The 23202-nt window shown below is 40.3% G+C and overlaps 1 protein-coding gene across 13 annotated transcripts; it reads left to right on the top strand.

Annotated features, from left to right (window-relative positions):
- Positions 1 to 2468: 2468 nt before the first annotated feature.
- Positions 2469 to 19211, top strand: LOC134532085 (uncharacterized). Of its 13 annotated transcripts, none has more exons than XM_063368318.1 (9): positions 2697 to 2772; positions 4309 to 4404; positions 5357 to 5472; positions 6059 to 6099; positions 7076 to 8139; positions 10185 to 10259; positions 11105 to 11192; positions 16208 to 16332; positions 18474 to 19211. In XM_063368318.1, the coding sequence occupies exons 3-8, from the start codon at positions 5357 to 5359 to the stop codon at positions 16297 to 16299; spliced, it is 1476 nt and encodes a 491-aa protein (XP_063224388.1). In that variant the 5' UTR covers positions 2697 to 2772; positions 4309 to 4404; the 3' UTR covers positions 16300 to 16332; positions 18474 to 19211. The 13 variants fall into 13 exon arrangements, 10 of the variants coding, with proteins under 10 accessions (XP_063224387.1, XP_063224384.1, XP_063224386.1 ...); XM_063368320.1 differs by lacking the exon at positions 2697 to 2772 and adding an exon at positions 2779 to 3025 and having other exon boundaries at positions 4312 to 4404; XM_063368313.1 differs by lacking the exon at positions 2697 to 2772 and adding an exon at positions 2779 to 3025.
- The last annotated feature ends 3991 nt before the right edge of the window (positions 19212 to 23202 follow it).

The following is a 23202-nucleotide window of genomic DNA, read 5'->3' as shown; positions in this document are numbered from 1 at the left end:
TACTGTGTGTATTTTATATTGACTTCAAAGTCATTAGACACAAAGTAGTGTTTTTTTTTAATTATATTAAATTAATAAACTGTGCCCTGCATGAGGTTAGAAACTTATTTCAATGTATTCAAGTGGATTTTTGGTAACCATCGATACATTTGCTACGCCAAAAATCCTACAGATAGTAGCATTATCGTTCGAATTAAATTCTGTAATTTTAATTTTCTTAGGTACTTTTAAAGTTGCGGTTATTTCTTGTTATGGCCTTTTAAGTATACAAAATGTATTCCAGAAAAGTTTCGCTATTATAAAGTTTTATTTGGCATCCTAACTCGCTTGGTATGTCCCCCAATGATTATAAAAATGACTATATATATATATATATATATATGATATTGGCACCAGATGTGATTCAGCCATCTGTATGAAATCAACAAAAAGGTGAGCTCCATGCATGCACATAATTTAGACAAAAGAACAGCAACAGATAAAATGACAAAATCAGTTGCCTAAAAATAGGGGCCTGACAGTATTTTATCATACACTATAAATATGGTTAAAGTTCATGTGTAGCATATTCAACACCTAAACTCTTATTTCTATGTCTTAGAATACCGACATAAAACTAACATAAGAAATAGATAATATAACAATATCCTAGTTCCAAAACTGCACAAAACAAAGTTACCTAATTGTAAGTATTTAGTAAATTATTTAATTTATGGCATTTCCCTTAAAAAAAAAAAAATACTTAATCAGGACTTGGCTAGTGGCATAAAGAAGTTTTTATTAATAATATTGCCGTCGCCCGGGTTCTCGTGTTTGAGACTCGGCAGTGTTCCTAGCGGGAAGGCTGTTTTCTTGCGGGGAAACGTGTCCGGGAGGGCGCCAGGCTAACGCAGTGGTTAGCCACGAGGTGGGTCGTGAGGTCCGAAAGACCCTGCGTGGCCCACTAAAAACGGCGGCGGTGGTGTGATGTTAGGGATCCTTAATGCTTGTGGGCCCCACTGGCCCTGCACAGCATAGGACGCTGATCCCTAACTGGGTTGGTGAGGTTCAGAAATAACGTACACGGTTTTGCACTGTCGTTTACACGTCGCGCACGGAGTGTGCGGAGTGTGCGGAGTGGATGTTTAATTACGTTGGCAAATTACACTGCAATTACAGTCACACCGATTTCCCTACATAAAATACACTGTCAATTATACACTAGGCGCTGTGACGCACCGTCACTAACGTTACGTCCTCACGCCAGTCGAGGTTGAGGAAGAGAGTCTGATTAGAGTCGGCTAATCCCGTAAGCTGCACTGCCCCGCGCAATGAATTGTGCGGGGAGTGTGATATTTACGCGGCTGGGATAGGCCCTACACCGGAAAAAGGACTGAGCGCACACGGGGAGTAATTAAAAAAGGTTACGGAGTTTGACTATAGTTAGCAGATGGAAGTTCAATGAAGACAATAAGAGATGATGGCTCCCCGTGGGACGTGCGTCCGTCCCGGTTTGCGAGTCGCGCTGTACTGGCGTCTGGCCCTAGAGTGAGGGGAGGGGTGAGCTCCCTGTCGCGCCAGAGTTTCGAAAGTTCCGTTATTCGTAAAAAATTATATTAATAACAAAAAGCAAGTGGCTCTAAATTCACACAATAAAACTTAATGATTAACTTAATGTATATATATGTTTTAGAAATGACATGTAATAAGTTTGTATAAAAATAAGTTTGAACTATCAAAGTCACACTGGAGACTGTTCGTTGCTTGATAACTACTCCAGTGGCGAATGATAAATTCTAATTTGGGGCGGTTTGAGTTAAGTCATATATTACACTATTGAATTCAGGCTGAAGGCCGCAAGGGGAGCACTCACAGCTGTTTTAGAAAAAAACTACCCATGAGTGACCGGGGCACTCCTACGTCGCACTTGTGTTGCACGGTGTTGTTATTTCAAAGTGGCGTATTCATTAAAGTGTAGTGAATTTACCATGTACATGACTCGGTTTGTCTTGCCGATTAAGTTAAGGGCGTTGATAATACCTAAGTTCCGTGGGACTCGCCTGACTCGGGTGGGCCATGGCTAGGGGCGCGTTCCGTAAGCGGGTTCGGATACTGGCGGTTGCAGGTCGGGCTTTAGGGTGGCCTTCGGCCGGACGACGTCAATATAGTAAAATTTGCAATCTATTTGTGGTGGGATATTTCGGCAAATGAGACTGGTTACTGCTAGGGTTGAATCATATCTGTTAATCCTGCCATGAGGTAAAGTCACAATAAGGTAAGAAAAAATTATTTAAAAATTAAGCAGGTTAATCAAATGGAGAATTATTTCCATTTTACCAAGTAACTACTGCCCTATCCACTCTACTCAAAATTTGGCTCACTATTAAAAATCACGTATAAATCGAGTAATGCTCTTTGATAAAACGTAACAAACACTCATCTATATTTCCCACTGTCGTGATATTTCCTTAGTTATGCAGTACCAATGTAACAAAAACAAAATTTAAATATAACTTTTATTTGTACTTTTTTATATATGTTTTGAGAATATTGAGAAATACAATCGAGGGTATTAAAACCATAAATATTTAATAAATGGTATTTTTATTAACTTTTACTATTTATTTTAATAGATAGTTTGTTATTAAAATAGTTATAGGAAATTTTGTTCTGGTTTTCCTGTAGCCGTTGACCATACAATAAAAAATTCAAACTGTCAACGTAAGTAAATAAAGCAACAGTGTTTTAGAGAATTCATACAGATATAGCATCTGTGTTTGTGTGTTTGGTGTGGTAATTGCCTTGTTATAAGACTGTAGAGAGTAGCCTTTAGTTTAGTTTTTGGTAGTTACGCTTGTGCTATATGCTATTATTTATTTTAATTGAAAGTGTTCTTTGAAGGCAAAGTTACGTTTTTTAAAAAAATCGTATAATTCGAAATAATTTAGGCTGGGTTCTAAATGGTTCACCTCTTGTATTTTTGTTTTTTTTTATATTAACTCGAATGCATCACCGATCCATCTTCCATCCGGATTATATAGTGCCTGTAAGATCAGAAACTGAATTTTCTATAACTTAATGTCTGCATGTTATTTCAAACGCACCACACATTTTTTTAGAATCATCTTAAATCTAGGAGGGGGGGGGGATTCCATATATTATGTTAGTATGCGTAGTTTTTTTGTTTTCCTTTTAACTAAATTGCTGTGGCGTTAATGTGCCCGTGTGCTTGACCGCTCTGTTGCTTGGGGTTTGTTAGTGGGGAGCATATTTTGCCATCATGGGCAGAACTTTTTTTTTTTACCTCCCTGGTGGAAGTGCCACACTGCTTTTTGGACCTGAACAGGTTTCTGTTAGAAGGCATGGTATTTCTGATTATTAATACATGTGAATGAATGTAAAACTATTTTATAACACACATAACTTTTATTACCGGCATTTAATAGCCGAGAAAGCCAACACAGAACATGGTTCTGTAAGGATACAACAGACTTCACGTAAAGATAAAAAACACTTCCTGTACCAACATGAAAACATTAACACAAACTAATATAAATGTTAGAACCATATATATTAACAATAATCATGTAAAGTAAGTCATACGTAATAAATTATATTGTTTTCAACAGTTTCTCCAGCCATAGTCTCCTGTTGCTGGTCATTTCACAACCCCCACCACCAACACAGTATATTCTTGTACTTGAAACAATTTTTAACTTATTTATAAAGTAAACAAACTTGACTACCACAACATCCATGTACTCTGTTTTTATTGGTCACACGGAGAAACGGAAGTGGAAGAGCTCACCATTACCGAGCTAATCTGTACGGGTCCATCTCCGTCTGCATGCCATTATAGAACTGGCCTAAAGGATGATACCTTAGCCACTAAATGTCTAACCTTGAAATCTCATTGTGTATCATCTTTGACATAATTACTTTTAAAACTGAAAATTATTTTTCAATTAATATTTACTCGTTTGTAACTTTCAATAGGATTGTCTAGTTTCTGTTTTAAATGCCATTCTTAAGTACATAGTTTTCTAAAATTTAGTCAAAATATAAAAATAAATTAATTGCATTAGTTGCATTCACAATTTCAATGTATGAACTAACCAACCATTCACTTTATTTTTATTTCCTTGCGAGCACATAACTAATTTCAGAAATTTAATGCATGCAATTATCTAACCACGGAAGTTTAATGAATCCAATAACTCACATTGTGCGCAGTAATAAAACATTTCAAAATTATGTTATGGTGAAATCAATGTAATGTTCTGTAAATTAGTTTTTCTCTCACTTCTCTCACGTTCTTCCACTTGCCAGAAGTGTTTTAAGTGCCTCCATCCACAATAACTTTGAAACCTCAAAAGCAGAAAAATATGAAATGCAGATGAAACTACAAAACAAGAAGAGCAATAGGTAAATTTTTAACTTAAGTTCATACTCTTAAAAGTAAGTTAATGACTTCTTATTATGTCAGAAAAGCTTTAAAATAGCTTTTTAAAGGGCTTTATTACATATACATTATAAACTTTTGCCGATACATACACTCCTGTATACTTCAGAAGCAAGAATCTACTAAATAACTTTGTTTCTAGCATAGCAAATATGGTGTTAATTTATCAACAACAATTCACTGTATTGGAATATAATACCAATTTATTTCAGTTCATTTTTTTCAGTTCAAGAATTTGTTTGCAATTGGGCTTTTGCCCAGTGGCAAGGAATGTTCCCTCATACTTTATCCTCTGATTTCTTGCAGCTTCTGCCATAAATCCTTTTATATACAATAAACAATTTTTACTATAAATAAATTTTTATAACTTTTTTTTGTCTGTGTGGTGGCGTAGTACCTGTTACTAAATATATTTCTGGCTTTCTCATGCTGTAGAAATATGTGTGCATCATTATTTCTCAGTTTGTATTATTTAGTGTGTTTTTTAACTGCATGGCTGGGTCGTGTAACTGCATTCAAATCCTGTTATTTCCTACACCATTTAAAATACAACGCAAAACCCAATTGCAAGTTCATAGTTCAATTGCTCATTATCACTATAGCAGCTCTAACAGGAGCAACTGCAGAACACCCCTGAACATACATGTACTGTCCGACAGTGATATTTGTTTTCAACCACATTTACTGTATTTAACTCGATAATACAATGGTCATTTACACTTTTTTTTTTTTTAATTTTAATCTTCGGAATTATTTACACGAAGAATAAAAATGTATTGGTGTAGTAGGGTACGTGACCGGCTGCCGTGTACGTAACCAACCACGAAGCAACTAAAACGACGTGCAGTACGAAGCAGATTGAGAAGTGTTAAACTATCGGCTGGCCTGACGTGCCGTGGCACGCGTGTGTTGCAGATGGAGCCGTGCTGCGACAGCGACGACGAAGTGTTCTTTGGACCGATGACGATGCGTGAAGTGAGGGTGATGTTCAACCTGAAGGATGCCCCGGCAGATGGGGCAAGATGTGGCAGGTGAGCTGGCGGTGCGGTGTGCCGTCAGGTTTGTCGGCGAGATTTTGTGTCCCTAAATGCTTTTCTCAGCTTTTAGTGTACCAGGAAAAGTAATTCATTAGTAGGGCCATGGATATTTCGTGAAAAGATTCCGAGACTAGCTGAAAGTTAAAACACTGTAGCATCGATCGTCTGTGTTTCGTGATTGGATGAGTTTCTTTCAGGTGCATGACGATTGTTAAAACACCAATCACAGAAATTCATTGCGGAAGCAAATGCGTCCTGAGTGGCCCAGCCAAACAAGGCAACTACTTCTCTCGCAGCCGGCCGCCAATCACAAGGAAGAAACCGCTAGTTAGGGTATACCTTGTTGCAGTCTAATAGGCATTCAGCTTTATTCGCGAAAAATGCCTGCCCCTATGCATTAGGTAGGAAGATGAAAATATTGAGGGGGAAAAATCGCAATGTATTGAATAAAGCTGTATTTAAAATACGCAAAGGTGTAAAAATTAAGTTTTTTCTGCTTTTGTTTGTTACTGATAAGCACACAATGTATCGAGACTTTGCTGTGGACTGGAGATGTGACCAGCGTGGTGTTGTGTTGCAGGCACCAGTCGCCTGGCCACTCTCCCGTCAAGCATCCTGCAGGTGATGACTCCTTACAGAACTAAACACTTTCTCTCACTTTGCACGGCTCTAGCATGGTGCCCACATGTTCTTGAATCCTTGAACATCACCATAAGTCCTTGAATTTTTTACTTTTTCGCAAAGCTTTTTGATCCGTAGAATGAATAAATGCTATACTCAACCTACATTTTGGTCTGAGCCACACCTCCGTAATAAACCATGATTTTGATAATTGATCGAAACATATTTTCAATGTGTGTCTGCATATTGCTGTGTTAACTATTATTTTTAAAGTTAATCATTAATTTAAAAAAAAATTTAATGGCTGTTAATATTTTTTTTCTGTTGTGTTAATATCAAAATTTAAGAACAAATTTACCAGATTACTATTTTTATAAATTCAAACAAAATGGCACATAACTGTTGACTTTCCGAATACTTATTTTTCCTTTTCTTGTTGATTTGAAAACATGCAATTGGGCACAAACTTGGTGGCAAAAAATTTTTCAACTTTCCTCTCATTCTTATCCTGAATTGAGCCACACTCCTTGCCATCATTTATCATCCAAGATCCACTCATCATCCATTCCATTTCCTTATTTTTCTCACTACCATTGAGATTTTACTCCTTTGTGCTCTCCTATCAAGAACTTATTCAGTGTTCTTTCTCCTACTTCTAGGCTTCCCCCCTCACACCTCGTTGCCCCGCTCTCCCCACCCTCCTACCCCGTTCAGTACTGAGTGTAGTTTACCATCTTCAGAACATTACTGTGTCTAGAGCAAAACTGCTTTGTCTTTTCTTTGATGAAACACATATTTTCTGTTTCCTCTGATACTACTATTCTGAATAAAAGTATACCATTTAAAAAAAATATAATAAATTAGATTGTTTCTAAGATACGCTGAATTGGCTCCTCTGTGCAATATGGTCAAGGCATGGAAGAAAGTAAAATCTTTCTTCCATATTGTGACTGATGTTCAAATTTTATTGTTTTAGGGAGCGAAGAAGGTCTGGATTTGTTCATTGTGAATGGAGACCAGCATCGTTCGGAGGGTGACAGTTCATCAGACTCTCATTCTTGCGAGTTGCTCAACAACAGGCTCGTAGCGAGCGACCTCGTAGTTTCGCAGCAGGAGGTGGGCAGTAGGGACGACTCCAGTCTTCAAGACATGTATCGAGCTAGTGTTGGTTCGTCAGGTGAAGTTTCGAGTGTAGCGTGCCCATCGATGCGGGAGAGTTCCTGCGAGACTTCCGAGAGAGATGCTCGGTCGATTTCGCCGGCGGACTCTAGTTCTGATGACTTGGACGACACGTTCGCCATGATAAACAAGTTGCTGGCGCAGAGAGATGAGTCGTTGCACACAAACACCTCTGCCGAAGATGTGAGTGAGCAAGAGACTAGAATTCCTCGGGTATTTGCCGAAACACAAAGCTCGAGTGAGGTTTGCCACCATGCTGACGCCACGGTCAGAGTGTTGCACAACTGGACGAATGGGAGTAATGCATGCATAGAAGACAGGAATTCCACAAATTTTGATGATCAGAGTAATGGACTAGTTCGACCAGAACAAGGGTGCAACGGCGATGAGTGTTCAGAGGAATCAAGCTTGTCATACAAAATCAACCAACAGTTGGCAGTGCATCATGGCCTGTCAGAGGAGGAGAGTGTTGGGAGGGAATTTCCTCAAAGTCCGAGCAAAGTTTTTCGTGATGTTGGCCCGCGTGGAAATGTTTCCGCGGTGGAAGCGTGCTCTCTAAACAATACCATTGAATCTCGTGCGTGCGTAGATGATCAGGGTCTGTTCGATGGTGGCGTTGCTGGCAGCACGGACACGGACGGGGAAGATGAGGTGGAGGTGCCGGCACGGAGGGCGGTGTTCGCGACGCCGGCACGCCCCGCTAGGAAGCCCCAGTCTCCCCAGGCCAGGGGCCGCTACGTGGTCCAGAGCCCCGTGGGTATGTACATCAGGAGCAACCCCACGCCTGTCCTGGTGAAGAACGTGCGGCCCTCCCCCTGCAGGGGCGTCCAGAGGGGCTCCAACCTGGACGTCAGCCTCAAGGTGAGTGCCTGCAGTGAGAGCTCATCACATGTCTTCCTGTATGAAGTAACTGAACCGTGCTTGCTTATACAACACAGGTCATGTTGGGTAGGTAGCCTATTTGTAAGGAAAGTATGTGACGGTGTAGTTGGCAACTCTGCAAGTGTGTGTGGTGGGAAGGAAAGTATCTGTGGGGGTCGGGTGATGGTTTTTAAGTGGCTTTAGACTGGGTGTAGCACATGTCAAACTTCTGTTATCACCAAAAATGAAACCATCCTCTATTTTGACGAGATAATCAAAGTTATGAAGATACATGGTGTATCACTATCTGTTCATTCAGAATAATGATACTCTCAATTGCAGCAATAGTTGGAAAAATTATGTTGCAGACATCTTATTTTTTTCTTTAAATCAAATCTATGCTATACAGCAGGCCATTCCTAAATGACTCATTTTCCAGTGTTTTTAAACATAATAGAATTATATAAGTTGAGTATACATTTTTTAGGTAGTGTAATCATGTAAAATTAACCATTCTCTAAGAAATTGATTGATTGTAAATATGATAGTACACAAATAATGGTATGTGGTTATTGCACATGTCAAGTATGTATCAAGTTTAAAAAAAAAACTTTTGTTTTAGTCTTTTCTTGTGGAGTACCATAAACTCGACTTTTGAGCAGAGGCGAATTATTGTTACATGCTCGACTTGGCTTGTGTTTTAGAGTCTTGGCCCATCTCTAGTTTGTTCATTATATAGTTGAACGAAATATTTTTACTCTGCGAGTGGATGAATAAGGCTGAGTTACTTCCATGCATAAGGACACGTGGCCGACTTATGGCAGTAAATTTTTCAGTTTTCTTTCCTGAAAGTCTGACTTTATTATATGTGCAGTTTTGTATATGCCATAAGGGGCAGTGTACGTCACCATTGATTTAATGTATGGATTTTAGTTCCGCGTCAATATAACATGCTCAAATTATTAGAATTTTTTTTTTGGGCATAACCTTAAACAAGCCAGTATAAGCAGATGTAAAAAGAAAATATAAACATTGACAGCACAGAAAATTCTGTGGAAATGATTAGTGAAAAAAATTATCACAGCACAGACGGAGACAGTTGCGACAAGAACAGTGAATACAAACAACACAGTGATGAATAGAGGAACCCAACGATGATTCAAAACATTTTTGCAAAATACCCAAAAGTATTGTGTCAGACTAATGTAACTTTTCCCCACAGAAAAAAACAACATATGTAAATAACTTATTATCTCACAATATGTCGCCCAGTGTTACGGGAAACAAATGTGTAACTCAAATACTGGCACGCGTGCACTTGCGCATTCGCGCAGACTCTGGTCACTTTGATGCTAGTGTTTGCTGTCCAGTTTAACCATGACATTGCAGATGCCTGCATAAAATACAGTCTGGAGCTACCCTCTTTTATCGCATAATCGTCTCATCTATATTTTAGGGCGTCAAAATTGGGATAAAAAAAACTTCTCGCGTAAACGTCACATGATGTTTTTGGTCCCTCTATTAGATTCTGAGCGCTTTGTGTGGGTATTCTTCCATATAAAACTTGTGTATTTTAATGTAGAAATCTAATATTTATTTGGGCATTACCACTTATTTAATTAACGGAAATTCAAAGTTGTCTGATGTGTAAATTTTCTTTTAAAGATGTTTTTAAACGTTATAACCTTTATCTGTTCCTCTGCGTCATCGTGATGTACCGCTTATAAAAATTTAGCCAGCGCTAGTTGGCATTTAAATAGTTTTGCATTCTCTCTTATACTTCACTTTTTAAATAAATGTACTTTCCATGAATGGGTTTTCTTTTTATGAATTACTTTATCTAACAAATAAACGTCGCACCTTTTACTTTTCAAACTTGAGTTTAAAATAAAATGTGTGACGATTATGTGATAAAACACGGTATATCATTATAATTTAAAAATCTAGAATACAATGAATTGTAAACTCCATTGGTGTGAATCGCTGTGTAGCCTAAATGAGGGTCGCTGTGTGTTGGTGTGTAGACGGCGGATGGTGTGTTGCAGGTCCCGACTCCAGTGACTCCTGTCGGCTCTCCCTTGCCCGTGGTGCGCTACACCAGCCAGGCCGCCTGCGTGCTGGTGAGTGCGTCCTGCCGACGGTCGGGGCCACTCCGGGCTCTGTCTGAACCTTGCAGGTTGACTTCCGGTGACCCTGATGTTGAACGTTTCATAATGGACAAACAGCAACAAGTTTCCCACTAAAAAGAACAGTTGTATTTTTTATGAATTTTGATTTTTGGACTGGATTCGAAATAATTGTTTAAAATTGTTTGTAGTGTCGATCAATTTTAATTAATTTACGTACATACAGTAGAACCTTGATTAACCGGGGTAATTTGGGGGAAGGTCAACACGGACGAGCGAAAATCATGGATCATCTAATTCAAACGTATTTAGGTTATACCACACAGCAAAATTTTGTAAGTAATTTTTACAAGGTTCTAGAGAGTGAGTGTGCAGAGTTCCATGAAGGGCAGGAAGTGATTCTAGGAGGGAAGGGTGGTTCCGTACTTGTAATCTAGTGTAACTCGGACTAGTATTTCTTCTCACTGGCAGTTCTAGTCTGTTTCTGTGTCTGTTAATTTCTACTTTTAATATGTAGTTTTTAGTTTTACTCCTTTCCTCCTCCCCTCCATATTTTTTTTAATTGAGAACCCGATTATCCGAGTGCTAGGTTCAGGTCACGAATAATCGAGGTCCTACTGTAATTATTTGTATTTAGAGTGTGTGTTATTAATAAAACTGCCATTTTGTCAATCAGTTTATTTTTTACTGAATTTAAAAAAATAACCACAGCCTATATATTAATTTCTTAAACTAAAAGATGAAATAGGCCTAGTGGTACACCAGTGTTTCTAAGAATGTCAAGTGCTACGCAGTTGCTAAAACGTGGGAACCCCTGATCCAGGCTGTGCCTGTTGCAGGTCTCGCAGCAGCTGCCTGTTCGCAAGCTCCCGCCCAGCGTCGAGAAACTCATCGCTGTTCCCGAGCCAATCGTGACGCGTCACCAAGGTAACAGCCCAGCAACAGAGATGGCGAGATTCTTCCTCGGTTGAACGTTGTGGTTTCGATGAGGCCGCCCTAGATAGATAGCAAACAAATTGTGGGCTGTTTGAGGGAAGATGGTCACAACTTGAGCTCACGGGGATGTGACCAGCCGAGGCAAGGTGCCCTGGGCTGTTACTCTAGAGATGAGTAATGTAAACAGCTTTAGTGGTCCATTAAAGAGTTATTAATTTTGTAAACTTATATTATTTGGCAGATATTTGAAAGGGCACTCAATATCTTTTGATTGGAGAATAGACAGTGTGCTGTGGCGCAAACTATTTAGCTGTGCAGATGCATGGTGTGCGCAGTTGCAGCTGATGGGACGCCCAACTGTCAGAAGCAGTGGCGTAGCCAGGATTTGTGTATTGGGGGTTTTTAAGAAGCGTGTGTGTGTGTGTGTGTGTGTCCCCTGTATTAAAGCTTTGGGTCCGGGGGTCCTCCCCCGGGAAAATTTGGATTTTGAGGTGTAAAATAGTGCTATTTTAGCAGTTTTCGGTACTTAAATTTAAATATTGTAATGGTAAAAATTTTATTAATTTTAATATGAAATTTGTTTGAGTGATTCCTAGCTGGAAACTATATACAGTAGAACCCCTGTCATACACTTTTCAACGGAGGGCACAAAAATGGTGTATGATGCGGGAAAGTGTATGAAAAGGGAATGGCAATAATAATTTTTTTTTTCAATCTAGGATACCAGCACAATGTCAGATTAAACTTAAATACATTATGTGTAAATAATTGCATTTAAATGAATAAAAGATATGAATTCATCATTAATACATATAATAAAACCACCAGAAATGTAAAATAAGAGTCCATAATCAAGTAAAGCAGTCCTTTCTTGCAAGGGGGGAAAGGTCACCAAGCCTAAATTAGAAATAAAAAAAAATAGGCTATTGTAAATAGAAAATCAGACATTTTTGCTTGTTTGTTTCATTTTACAAACAACTTTATGCAACAGAACAATTTTCAATAAAATTTTAACTTGAGAAACGTAAAATACAAAACAATCCAATCATAAGAAAACAATAACAAACTGCTATATTCAGTTCCAAGATTAATGAATGCACAAAATATGAGATCCGTGCCCTGGTAAAGTGCGTGCACCATTTTCATAATCATTGCTAGTTTTCGCCACTAGTCTCGCTAGGTGCTGGCCATAGATGCTACTAGCGAGGTGCTCAGTCTTCCTGATACTATCCTTATCTATGGTGCTATAAAGTTATTTTCTTACGTTTGCAAAGGTAAACAATGAACGTTTTTCAAAACAAAAGCATTAAAACGTATTTTGTCAGGAGGAATATAACAACAAAATTTGTGATTTTTAGGACTTTTCCGCTTCGTAAAAACGTATGAAACGGGAAATTAGTGGATTTATAAGTGTATGTTCCGGGAAAGTAAACCAATGTAAATATAGTTCTTTCGGCGGGACCAAAATTAATCGGCGTATGACACGGGAAAATGTATGAAACGGGAACGTATCATCGAGATTCTACTGTATAGACAATAATGAGTTCAATTTAGATGCTATGTAATGAAAATGACGTTTTATTGTTTATGTACCAAATAACTGAATAATTCTCTAAATATGTCATCCACTATTAATATTTTTGATGTTCTTGTTACTATCAAATCTTGCACTCACTATTACTATTGAGATGGGGCAGTATTATAATTGTGAAATATAACCACATAGCCAAATGCAAGTGCAAATTTTGCATGTGCACTATACTTTATGTTATAGTTTGTTCATACAAGAATATAATTTTTTTTTAAGTTGGTATGAAACTCTTATGGGATTTTATATTCGAAACAAGAACTTGCAAAACACTTAGTATCCCCACCTACTCAAAGAGGATTTGTCAAGAGTAGAAAAAATTTCAGATTAGGAAAACCCAGATGTTATGTGGCTGTTTATTGTCCACAGGCAGTCATGCAACTGCTTAAAAGGGATAATGTTTTCAGTTTTACTGTTTACAATTTGAGAGACAATACCTTTCATTGTTTTGTATAGGACGAGGCAAATGGTCATCGTGGTATAGTTGAACTCGGTACTGGTGTACTGCATTATTAGAGATAGAGATCCACAATCGAATGAGATGCATGCATCATTTTTTTATTTCTAATAACTGGGCCTGGTCTCTGCATGTATGTCTGTAGGTTATTCAGGAATGTGATCCATCTCAAATAGAATGAAGGCAATACCGCACATTTATTAATAGAGAGACAGGTTAAGGACCTAATCAGAAGTAGACCCATGCGTACATCTGAATCCTTATCCTTAGCCATTGGTTTTGCGACAAAAACCATAGAGCCATTCAAATCTACCAGCTTTGCTGTGCGGTCATCATGACGTCATAGTTCTGGCTGGTGACAGGTCTCCATTGCACTTGTCCACAGTGAAGATTCTTAAAGTTGAAGAGAGACACTTTATTCAGTTTTTTGTATAAGAATTCATAATTTTAGGATTTTACTTAGTCAGCTGTCAGGAAGAATAAGAAGAAGCAAGTTGGTAATGCCAATATCAAGTTGACGCCTGCATGTTTAAAAGGTCGGGAAGCAAAGGAGAAAGAAGCTCTTATGGACTTAATTCATAAAATCCTCATTGCTAGATTTTAAACACTATTTTGGACTTATATATTTCAGAAGGATTTGTATTTAAATGTGTACTATGTGTTCTAGTAGGCTAGTAAAATTATATTGGACATAAAATGAGCGTGTTGAGGATTGGAAGTAGTACATTAGAATCCTGGTAATCTGGACATCATGGGACAGGTCCCTGCATGGATCACTGAAAGTCTGGATTAAACAGAATTTGCCTTAGTTAAAATGCATCTAATACAAGCTATAAAAATCATTGTAGGGAGCAATTCATTTTTAGAAAACAGGAACCATGTTTTGACTTCTTTGTCTGCACTTCTCATCTCAGTCAGCAGAGGACCTTAAAAATTGGTCAGTCCTGCTTTTTCATTTCTGACCGGACTAACCAGATTTCCAGATCAGCAGGACCGTAGTGAAATGTATATCGTGATGGTAGGTACACTTCCGAAGTAAACTTATGTTTGGCAATAGTGACATAACTTACACAGGGCCCATGTCGGGGCTAGGGGGTGCTCCTGGGGTGGATAGCGAGGCACACAGCTCGCTGCTTAACAAGTCACATGTGTCCTCTCCTTTCCCTCACGCACCTCTGCCATCTCCCCAGACACTGTCTCCCATACATTTGCTACGTAGGTCTGCTAACTGCATTGTATTTTCAATGTTATTTTTTTTAATTTGCTGCATGCCACTCGCATCAGCTTGTGCCACCATTTCTCCACGGCTGCTTTTAAGTTATCGTTCTTGGAACGTGATTATATAATCTAAATTTTTATAATTTGCAAAAAAAAAAAATTAGTTTGTATTCATTTGAGGTTTCAATGTTATGTGGCCAAGTTACATTAATTAGTTTGGTACAGTGAAATACCGTTATGTAATATCTGTTTGATAGTGACGTCGACCCAAGTGTCTCCTCGGCTCCTTCAGGCCGTTATGCCTCGTCAACGTCCTCCTTTTTCCCCCCCCCCCAGTGAACCCCAGTGTGTGCATCGGCCAGGGACGCACCCGCGTGCGCCCTAGCATGCCAGTGATCCAGTATTAGTGTATAAAAGATTCTATGTTGTATATATTTTGCCAAATGACAGTGACTTTGTTTAAGGGTGTAAATAGTGTAACTGTTATGTATGTATTAACTATCGGCAACTATCGTGTAGTAATTGTGTAATTCCTGTAAACGTATCGCAGTGTCTGTATGTAAGCGCGGCCTGGCGCTCATCCGCGTCGCGAGGGGTGGCGCTCTCCCACGCCGGCCGATTTCCCCCTCCCCTCCCCCGCAGCCCGCGCGCGACGGCCCGCGGGCGGGCGGGGGAGAGCAGTAGTTGAACTCAGGACTCGAGCAGCGGCGGACGTGCGCTCCGCTCCGCGCTGATCGCGAGACGGGTGTCGAGCTCACGGTCCGGCGACTCAGCCGTAGGACGAGCATCTTTCGCAGCAGCCGTGCTGCCCACGACGAGCCGCCCACGCGAGTGGGTGCCTGAGTTGCGAGTACGTAAGTTACGTCACGCATCACGTATTACGGGACGCGTAAGCTTCGTTACGCGTCGCAGAACTATCGCCGACGTTACGAGTCAGTACGTAGGAACAACCGCACACGCATCACGTGTCTTTGTGAGGGACATAGTTAACCTTTGCCGTGCCATTCGCAGACGTTACGAGTCAGTACGTAGGGGCCGCGCACGCGTCACGTGCCATTACAACATAGTTGACTATCAGGAACTTTGTTACGTGGATAAAAGCCGGTACGCGTCGGGACGAGTGGGCCGTACGAGACGGTCACCGGGAGTCCGGGTCATCGTGGGAGAGACGCGCAACCCGCGACGGATCCGCCAGGCCGCGGCAAGCTCTCTGAACGCAATAAAAGAGCTCGTGAACCGATTAACAGCGAGTGGTCCTTTCGATCTACCTGTCACTCTACCTCACCATCCCTCCAGGTCCCACATTTCCAGGTCCCGGCCACGTCGGCCTGGACCCACACCTCTCCGACGAGAGCAGTACGGGCATAACGGACATTTCTAGCAAACAGGGAAATAGGGACCAGAAGCCGAGGGACGTCATTAGGTAACTTCTATTGATCTGCAAACGTGATTTTCAAGAAAGGTATACCGTTTTCAGTTCCGTGTTATTTGAGGTATGCAATCCGCCTAGCCAACCTTTGGCTGGTATTTATTTATTTATTTATATTTTTCCCCATTATTTTTCTTAACCTTATTGAAAACATAAATACGTGGTTTGTGTCTTAAAATATTCATTGCTCAAACTGCAACTCTGCAACTATGTTGTTCTGTGTCCTCATGGTGGGGTGGAAAGGCAGAGTGCGTGTGACGAGCAGGGACAGTGGACCTTATTGCTGCTAGTGGTGTCGTGCCCTGTGCTTGCAGGCAGGTTCAAGGTGAAGGCCGGACCGAACGTGAAAGACGACGTGGAGGTGTCGTTTCTGGTGCAGACGCCGGCCAAGAGAACACCCAAGTGAACTGCACACGTCTCGCCGGTCACCGTCGTGTAGGCATGTGCAGTTTCCCGGTATTACCCGACCTAAAACCGACTTTTCATTTCTTCGGTTTTGGTTCCGGGTTATTTTTCGTACGCTTCGGTTAACCTCACGTAGTGATACATTTATCACGCGGGAAAGATAAACAAAGATCCTTTCATTGTGACCAATGTCTCACGATGTAACAGTGCATGGAAAATGAATGTCATAGAGTATATTTTTACAATGCATGTCATAGAGTAAAGTTTAAAATCAATATCATAGGGTATATTTACAATGAATGTCGTAGAGTATATTTAACACTGAATTTGTGGAGAGAGAGGGGACACGAAAGACTTTATCTTCTTTTTCAACAATTTTTTGGGCATTATTTCTTCTGTTAATTTTTGTCTTGGTTAAAGAATTTCACAGAGACTGGCTCTTTCAATTGCCAATTTCACCACAAATGATTAAGATTTTGAGCTGAGCTTAAGAACATTTAAGTGGCATTAAGTAACAAATTACATTTCAACGACTAGTTAACTTAAGTGTAAAAAATATACCCAAAGCTTAACTCCAAACGCCCAATTTTGGGAGTTTAACCTCTTGCCCAATTTTAGCAGACAGATAAATTGTCCGTACAATTGTGTCAGCTGATATTTGATGGCCAAACAAATTAACGCACATTTTTAAGCAAGAAAATATTAGATAAATATGATTGAGATGTTAATGATTTTAATGTGTGTATTTATTAAAGAATGTGCTAAAGGAAAGTAAACTTCAGCTCGTGTTTCCATCAGAAATGTTACATACTGTATTTACCCACAGAAAACCACAACAGTGCAATGTTAATTTTTACCCAAAATGGATAATATTTCATATACGTAGGTCGCATTACATTTTATTAAACAAAAATTTGCATTAATCTGCTACCCTTAAGTGGGTAAATACAGTATATTATCATCATAAAATATTTTCACATATACTTTTATGCAGTTGTTATCAAATAATTAAATTAATATCCTGTGTGTAACTACACGAGATTAGTTGCATATGAGAAAGGGCTTGTGAAATGAAAATTTTTAAGCTAAGCTTGAAATCTTGAGGTAACTGTAAGCAAGGCTTAGTTACCTAAAGTTTAACCTAGCTGTGGTAAAATTGGCCCTCAATGATTTATGTGATTTATGCTTTAGCATAAAAAAATTTTCAAATAATAACTAAACTGTTATTGAGCATACACAGTTTGAGAAACGATATGGCGTCTTTCAGTTCCTTTCATATATTGGTAGTACTTTTTTTTTGCCTGTTTGAATTTTATGATTTCTAGCAGCTCATATGTTGAAGACCAATTAGAATATAAACAAAGCATGCAAGCAAAACTTATTTTGTTATTATACATACACGTAGTACGTTTAAACTGTAGACTATAAAGAAGAAATTACATTTGAATTGTAAGAAAAATATATAAGTAGGTGCCAAAACTACTGAACCAGAAAATTAGACTATAGTTTCACCGCCAGGATTTTGACACCAGCAACGATTGGCCTATTTGTTCTGAAGCCTGTTCAGGTTTGAGTACTATACTTGCCTCCAATGCTCTCAACACAAGTACTCAAAACTGTAACAACCCTTTTCTTTAACACACGCTGGTGGTGATTGCTAAAGCACGCAAAAGAAATTAAATCTAATGTCTGATGTATAACATTTATTATATAATTCATGTCGGACAGCTTGATTATCACAGCCAAGTAATGTTTCCGGGCAGATACAACTTTAATACAAACAAACACTTAAAGCCAACACTAGCGGAGGAGCAACAGACACTTCACAAATATGTATGTGGCATAATGATCTTATTTATTTATTTATTTATTTTATGTAATGCCTTTCCCAGATAAGAGTTTACAACGTTGTGTATGTAAGTGTGTTGTTCAGTCATCACAGCCATGTTTTCTTACTGACAGGTTGCGCACTCGTACAATATAGGACAAGTTATGAAGTAACTCTATATCTATGCTTAGCTTGAATATGTTTGTGATGTATGCAATACGGTTGGTTAGCATGGTAATAATGAATTGGTAATTAAATCTGAATAGTGGTAGTGCTTGTAGAGTATAAGTATATCATCTTCAATCTGGCATTGGAAAATAACAGTTTCTTAATTTTTTTTGTTGCAGCCGTCATAATTACGATCACAACTCAAAATTCAAACATCTGATTACCAGAGACTACTGGAGAGACATCATGCACTTTTAAAAAATTGATATTACCAAATTTTAGATCATCTCTTTACCAACACATCCATTATTTTATAACATGCTTTTGTCAGTATGTATTCGGTTAGCAAACCATCTGCTAAATAGTCATAATAGTTCTTTAACCTGAGGTTAGCTTATCTGAGAGTTGGCTATACTCTAAATTTAACAGCAGGTGGTAAAAGTGACACTGTTTCTTTGTTTAATTGTTCTCAAGAAATATGTGTATAAAAGGTATTAAGATGGAAATTGTTAAAAGAAAGAACTCGTAGAGTTGCACAAAATAATGCCAAATGAACAAAACATTTCAAATGTTTGACTACATGCTTGTCAAAAACAGTTTTACCATTGTAAATTGGAAAAAAAAAGTTTAACATGTAAAATATGTTTTATATGCATCGAATGAAGTGGTTGAGGGAAAAAGTATTTTTGTAATTAGTGTAACTGTTAATATTATGCATATTGTAAATTTCTTGCATGTTTAAGGTCTGCTAAATAGAGATATTATTTTTGCATATATTTATACTGAGTAGTAATTGTTCATTTAGAAACAATAAAAAAAATGGTGTAAATGTGACCTTATAAAGAAACCTAATGAGCAGTAGCGAAAGCAATCTGTTTGTAAGTACAGTATTAAAATTTTTATTTGTTTAAACAGTTTGTGCTTGTTTGATTTTTGGATTTTAGTCTAATCTACGTAGTTTTAGCATAGATAAGAGCCTATATTTTATGTATATTTATTTATTTGAGTTCATTGTCCTTGTTCAAATCGCAACATTTTACAGATGTCAAATCTGTCAATGCCATTGAAATAGTGTTTTTTTGTGTAAATAAACAAGATCCCAACCAGGTCTCATTCACCATTATTACAGAATGTAATACTATTTCCTTTGGCAAATTTGGCGACACTGAAGTTAGACCCCTGCAGTGTCCTGTTAAGTCTACCATGGGCTTAGCCCCTCTCTCTGTTTTCCCCTTCTCAAGTCTGTGCCCACAACAAATAACTATAATTCACTCTCCACTCCCAACAAAAAAAAAAAAAAAAAAAAAAGGATCATTGGCCTTTGATACAACATTCTCCACCAGTGGCAGGCACAAATAACATAGCTACACTGCTGTCCATCAAATATTTTACTAATCACACCAAAAACATAGATCATAGTCAACAAATCTGACATTTATTTCAGGTTTCACATTTCTCCTCTGTCACACAGACCGTTATGCCACATTTATGCCTGCCCTGTAGCGTGTGAGTACTTCAAAAATGCCCTATGGCAGTCTGGTGCAATGCAGTGGTGTGAGAAGAACGGACCCATGGTCGATGTGTCGATAGCCGCCCGCGCGGCTATTAAGTGTCCATGGGTTCCTTCGTCTTGCCAGGTGGATATCAATCTGCTAAATGTAGTTCTCAAACTTTGTTTTCTTTAAATGTAAATTATTGAATAAAAACACATAATCAATTGTATTTCTTAATTAAAGTGTATATATAGACTGCAATCATTCTCAAAACTCAGCACTAATCATTCCCGCACTCTGCGTACTTTGCGCGGGAAATGCTGCCTCCTGCAGCAGCTGCTGCAGGAAGTACGCCAGTCGTCGCTTGCCCGGCTCGGAGGCCAGATGCATCCACACGCACGCCTTGGGATCCTCGCTGCTTTGTTCTTCTGACTTAGTTGCAATAGTGTAAGTATATCCTAATCTTCTTTCATTGGCCCAGTTGCCGGCTTCACCTCGGAGCTTTAAAGAGTTTGACATATACTTTTTCTTTCGAAACTGCGCATTCGCGGATTTTAGCTCCACTACCCTAGTAGTCGAAAGGCTGCGTGCGGGCCTATTCTCGGGCAGGAAGCTGCATTTGTGAAATTTAGACTTTCTTCCGCACTGGGCTGTCCATGGACAAAACATGTACATGCTTTCCTAACATAATGTAATTCGTAATAATTCTTTGGTGGGACTTTTGCTGTAGGTAGTGTCACCATATGGAGGATGTGAATTGGGAGCCTTCGCCCATTTTTTACCATCTATATGCTTAGTATCCTATGCAACTTCGTCGCTGTGTTCATTCATATGTAAACAGACTGAACTCTATTTCCTGCAAGACGTAGTAGACACCTGTTGTCCGTGCTCCTTTGGGGGTTCGGTCCATATACTTTTCTAGCATTTGGTAACGTAAAGTAGTGTATGCTTTGTCATCCTAAAGTTCTCTTTTTTGTAAAAGTGAGTATCCATCATATACTATGTCATGAACTTCGCATACCAATTAATCTGTAACCAAGTACTCTCTCGCGTACCTCCACTCCGTACTTCTTTAATCAAATAATTACAAGTACCGATTCCTAATCGTAATGCTCATGTTATATAAGTATGCTGGGCTGTGCTGCAGCGCCGAAAAAAAATGGGCTGATTGCTGCGGTAGTCCCATGTAAAGTGTCTTCTCTGCATTAAAATAATATCATTCTGTATCTTTTTTTCTTAATTTCGTTATTTTTTTCTTTTGCCATGTGGCCAGGAACCCTCCTTGAGATCTCACTGGGCATAAACTTTCCTAACATCACCCACGGGACAGCCCAGCAGACGACAGTGTTTATAGCACATTGAGTATTTGGTTCTTTCAAATCAGCAATTTAACGTTAACTAACGCGGAAAAAAATTGATAAAGTGGTTAATTGCCAACCTTTGCATATTATGCATTGCCGAACTGTCATAAGTAAGTTGCCTTAGCAGTGACTGCCATCGCCCGGGTTCTCGTGTCCGGGAGGGAGCCAGGCTAACTCTGTGGTTAACCACTAGGTGGGTCGGTGGGTACGAATGCCCCTGCGTTGCCCACTAGGAACGGCGGCGGTGGTCGTTGTGTTAGGGATCCCTGGTTACTGATTCACTACTGGCCCTACACAGCATAGCATGTAGATCCCTAACTGGATTGGGGAGATTCACAAATAACATACACGAGTCTTGGTTTGCACTTTCGTATAGTACACGTCGCGCACTGAGTGTGCGGAGTGGACGTTTAATTAACGTTGGCAGTTACACTTTCAGTTACAGTTACACTATTTTTCCTACACAAATTACACTATGTTTACACTGGGCGCTCTGACGCGTCGTCACTAAGATTAAGCCCTCACGCCAGTCTTGGTTGAGGGGGAGAATTCGATTGGAGTCTGCCAATCCCGTAAATTGCGAACGGCGACGCTCGGGCCCACCTGTGTGGACCGCGGCTCGCTATGAAATTAGTTAAAAGTCTTTAACTAGGTGTGGCTGGTGCCTGTGAACTTCGGCAATTAACCAAATGTCTGTGTTGGCGAGAGTCGGCCCGCGCTGTATGCTGCACTGCCCCGCGTAAAGTGTGGTGCGAAGAGTTTACGTTTAATCGGCTGGGATAGGCCCTACACCGTAAAAGGACCGGGCGCACACGGGGAGTTAATTAAAAAAGGTTTTGGAGCGTGACTATAATTACCAGAATGAAATCAGTGTAGACAATGGTTGCAGGCTCCCCGTGGGACGCACGTCCGTCCCGGTCTGTGAGTTGCTTGGTACTGGCTTCTGACCCTGGCGCGAGGGGAGCGCTCAGCATCCTCTCGCGCCAAGGTTTCTAATGTTCCGTTATTCGTAAAATATTATATTAATAAAAGATAGTAAGTGGCTCTAAATTCACACATTAAAAATTTGAAGAAATACCGTCCCCACCTCGAAGGGAAGAAATTCACACTGAGGACCGACAACCAGTGTCTCACGTGGTTGCATACGATGCAGGGGAGGAAAGGAAAGCTGATTCGGTGGGCGCTCTTCCTCCAGTCGTACGACTTTGATGTCGAACACGTCCCGGGCACCGAAAACCAACTTCCCGGCCTGCTCTCGCGGGAACCCGACACGCACATCGAGATCACTGACAAAGACGACTGGGAGGGGATGCTACCCCCCGGGCCATACGGGAGACCGGCACACTCGGACTCGACATGTGCCCGCATCACCTCCGGCATCCCAGGGGACGAAGAACCACCCAACACCGTCGCCGAAGTCCACCGCCGGGTGCGCCAAGCGCAAGGAACATCGCAAGACGCCGACCGACGTCGACGACAGGCCACCGCCGGGGAACACGAGGCGTGGTGCGTACAACATTGGGTGGTGATGAACCGGACACCCGGGGGAAACCGCGACTGGAAAACCTACGTCCCACCCGAGGCACAGGAGGCGACCTTGAGGTTTTTCCATGACCATGACCTCGCCGGGCACCCGGGAACAGACCAGACGCGATGGGCGATAGGTCAACACTACCACTGGCCTGGCATCACCCACGATGTGCGGGAGTACGTCCGGGAATGCGAAGTCTGCCAAGTACGAAAAGACAGGAGACGGGACGGAGAGGAGCAACAGCGGCCAAGGGACCCCACCACCGCCTTCCAGACCATAGCACTGGATGTGATGGGCCCTTACCCCCGCACCCCGCGCGGAAAACGTTTCCTACTGGTAATAACGGACTTATTCACACTGTGGACAGAAGCATACCCTTGTGGTGACGTAAGGACCCCCACGATCACCAACATCCTACTGAGGGAGTTCCTCCCACGCTGGGGCTACCCCCAGTCCATCCTGACGGATAATGGCAGTCAGTTCCTGGGTCGTCATTGGAAGACCTGGTGCACCGAGCACCAGA

Source organism: Bacillus rossius, chromosome 5 (assembly GCF_032445375.1).
Source record: "Bacillus rossius redtenbacheri isolate Brsri chromosome 5, Brsri_v3, whole genome shotgun sequence".
In the NCBI taxonomy this organism is placed as follows: domain Eukaryota; kingdom Metazoa; phylum Arthropoda; class Insecta; order Phasmatodea; family Bacillidae; genus Bacillus; species Bacillus rossius.
Note: the sequence above shows the minus strand (reverse complement) of the source record. Positions and strands in the feature narration are given on the sequence as shown.

What these genes read in the sequence shown, in the direction of transcription:
- LOC134532085 (XM_063368310.1), top strand. Translation starts at nt 2,984, where the DNA reads ATGCATCACCGATCCATCTTCCATCCGGATTATATAGTGCCT. An exon ending in GATGGGGCAAGATGTGGCAG is followed by an intron (nt 5,473 to 6,058) that starts GTGAGCTGGCGG and finishes GTTGTGTTGCAG; the next exon opens with GCACCAGTCGCCTGGCCACT. An exon ending in TCCCGTCAAGCATCCTGCAG is followed by an intron (nt 6,100 to 7,075) that starts GTGATGACTCCT and finishes TTATTGTTTTAG; the next exon opens with GGAGCGAAGAAGGTCTGGAT.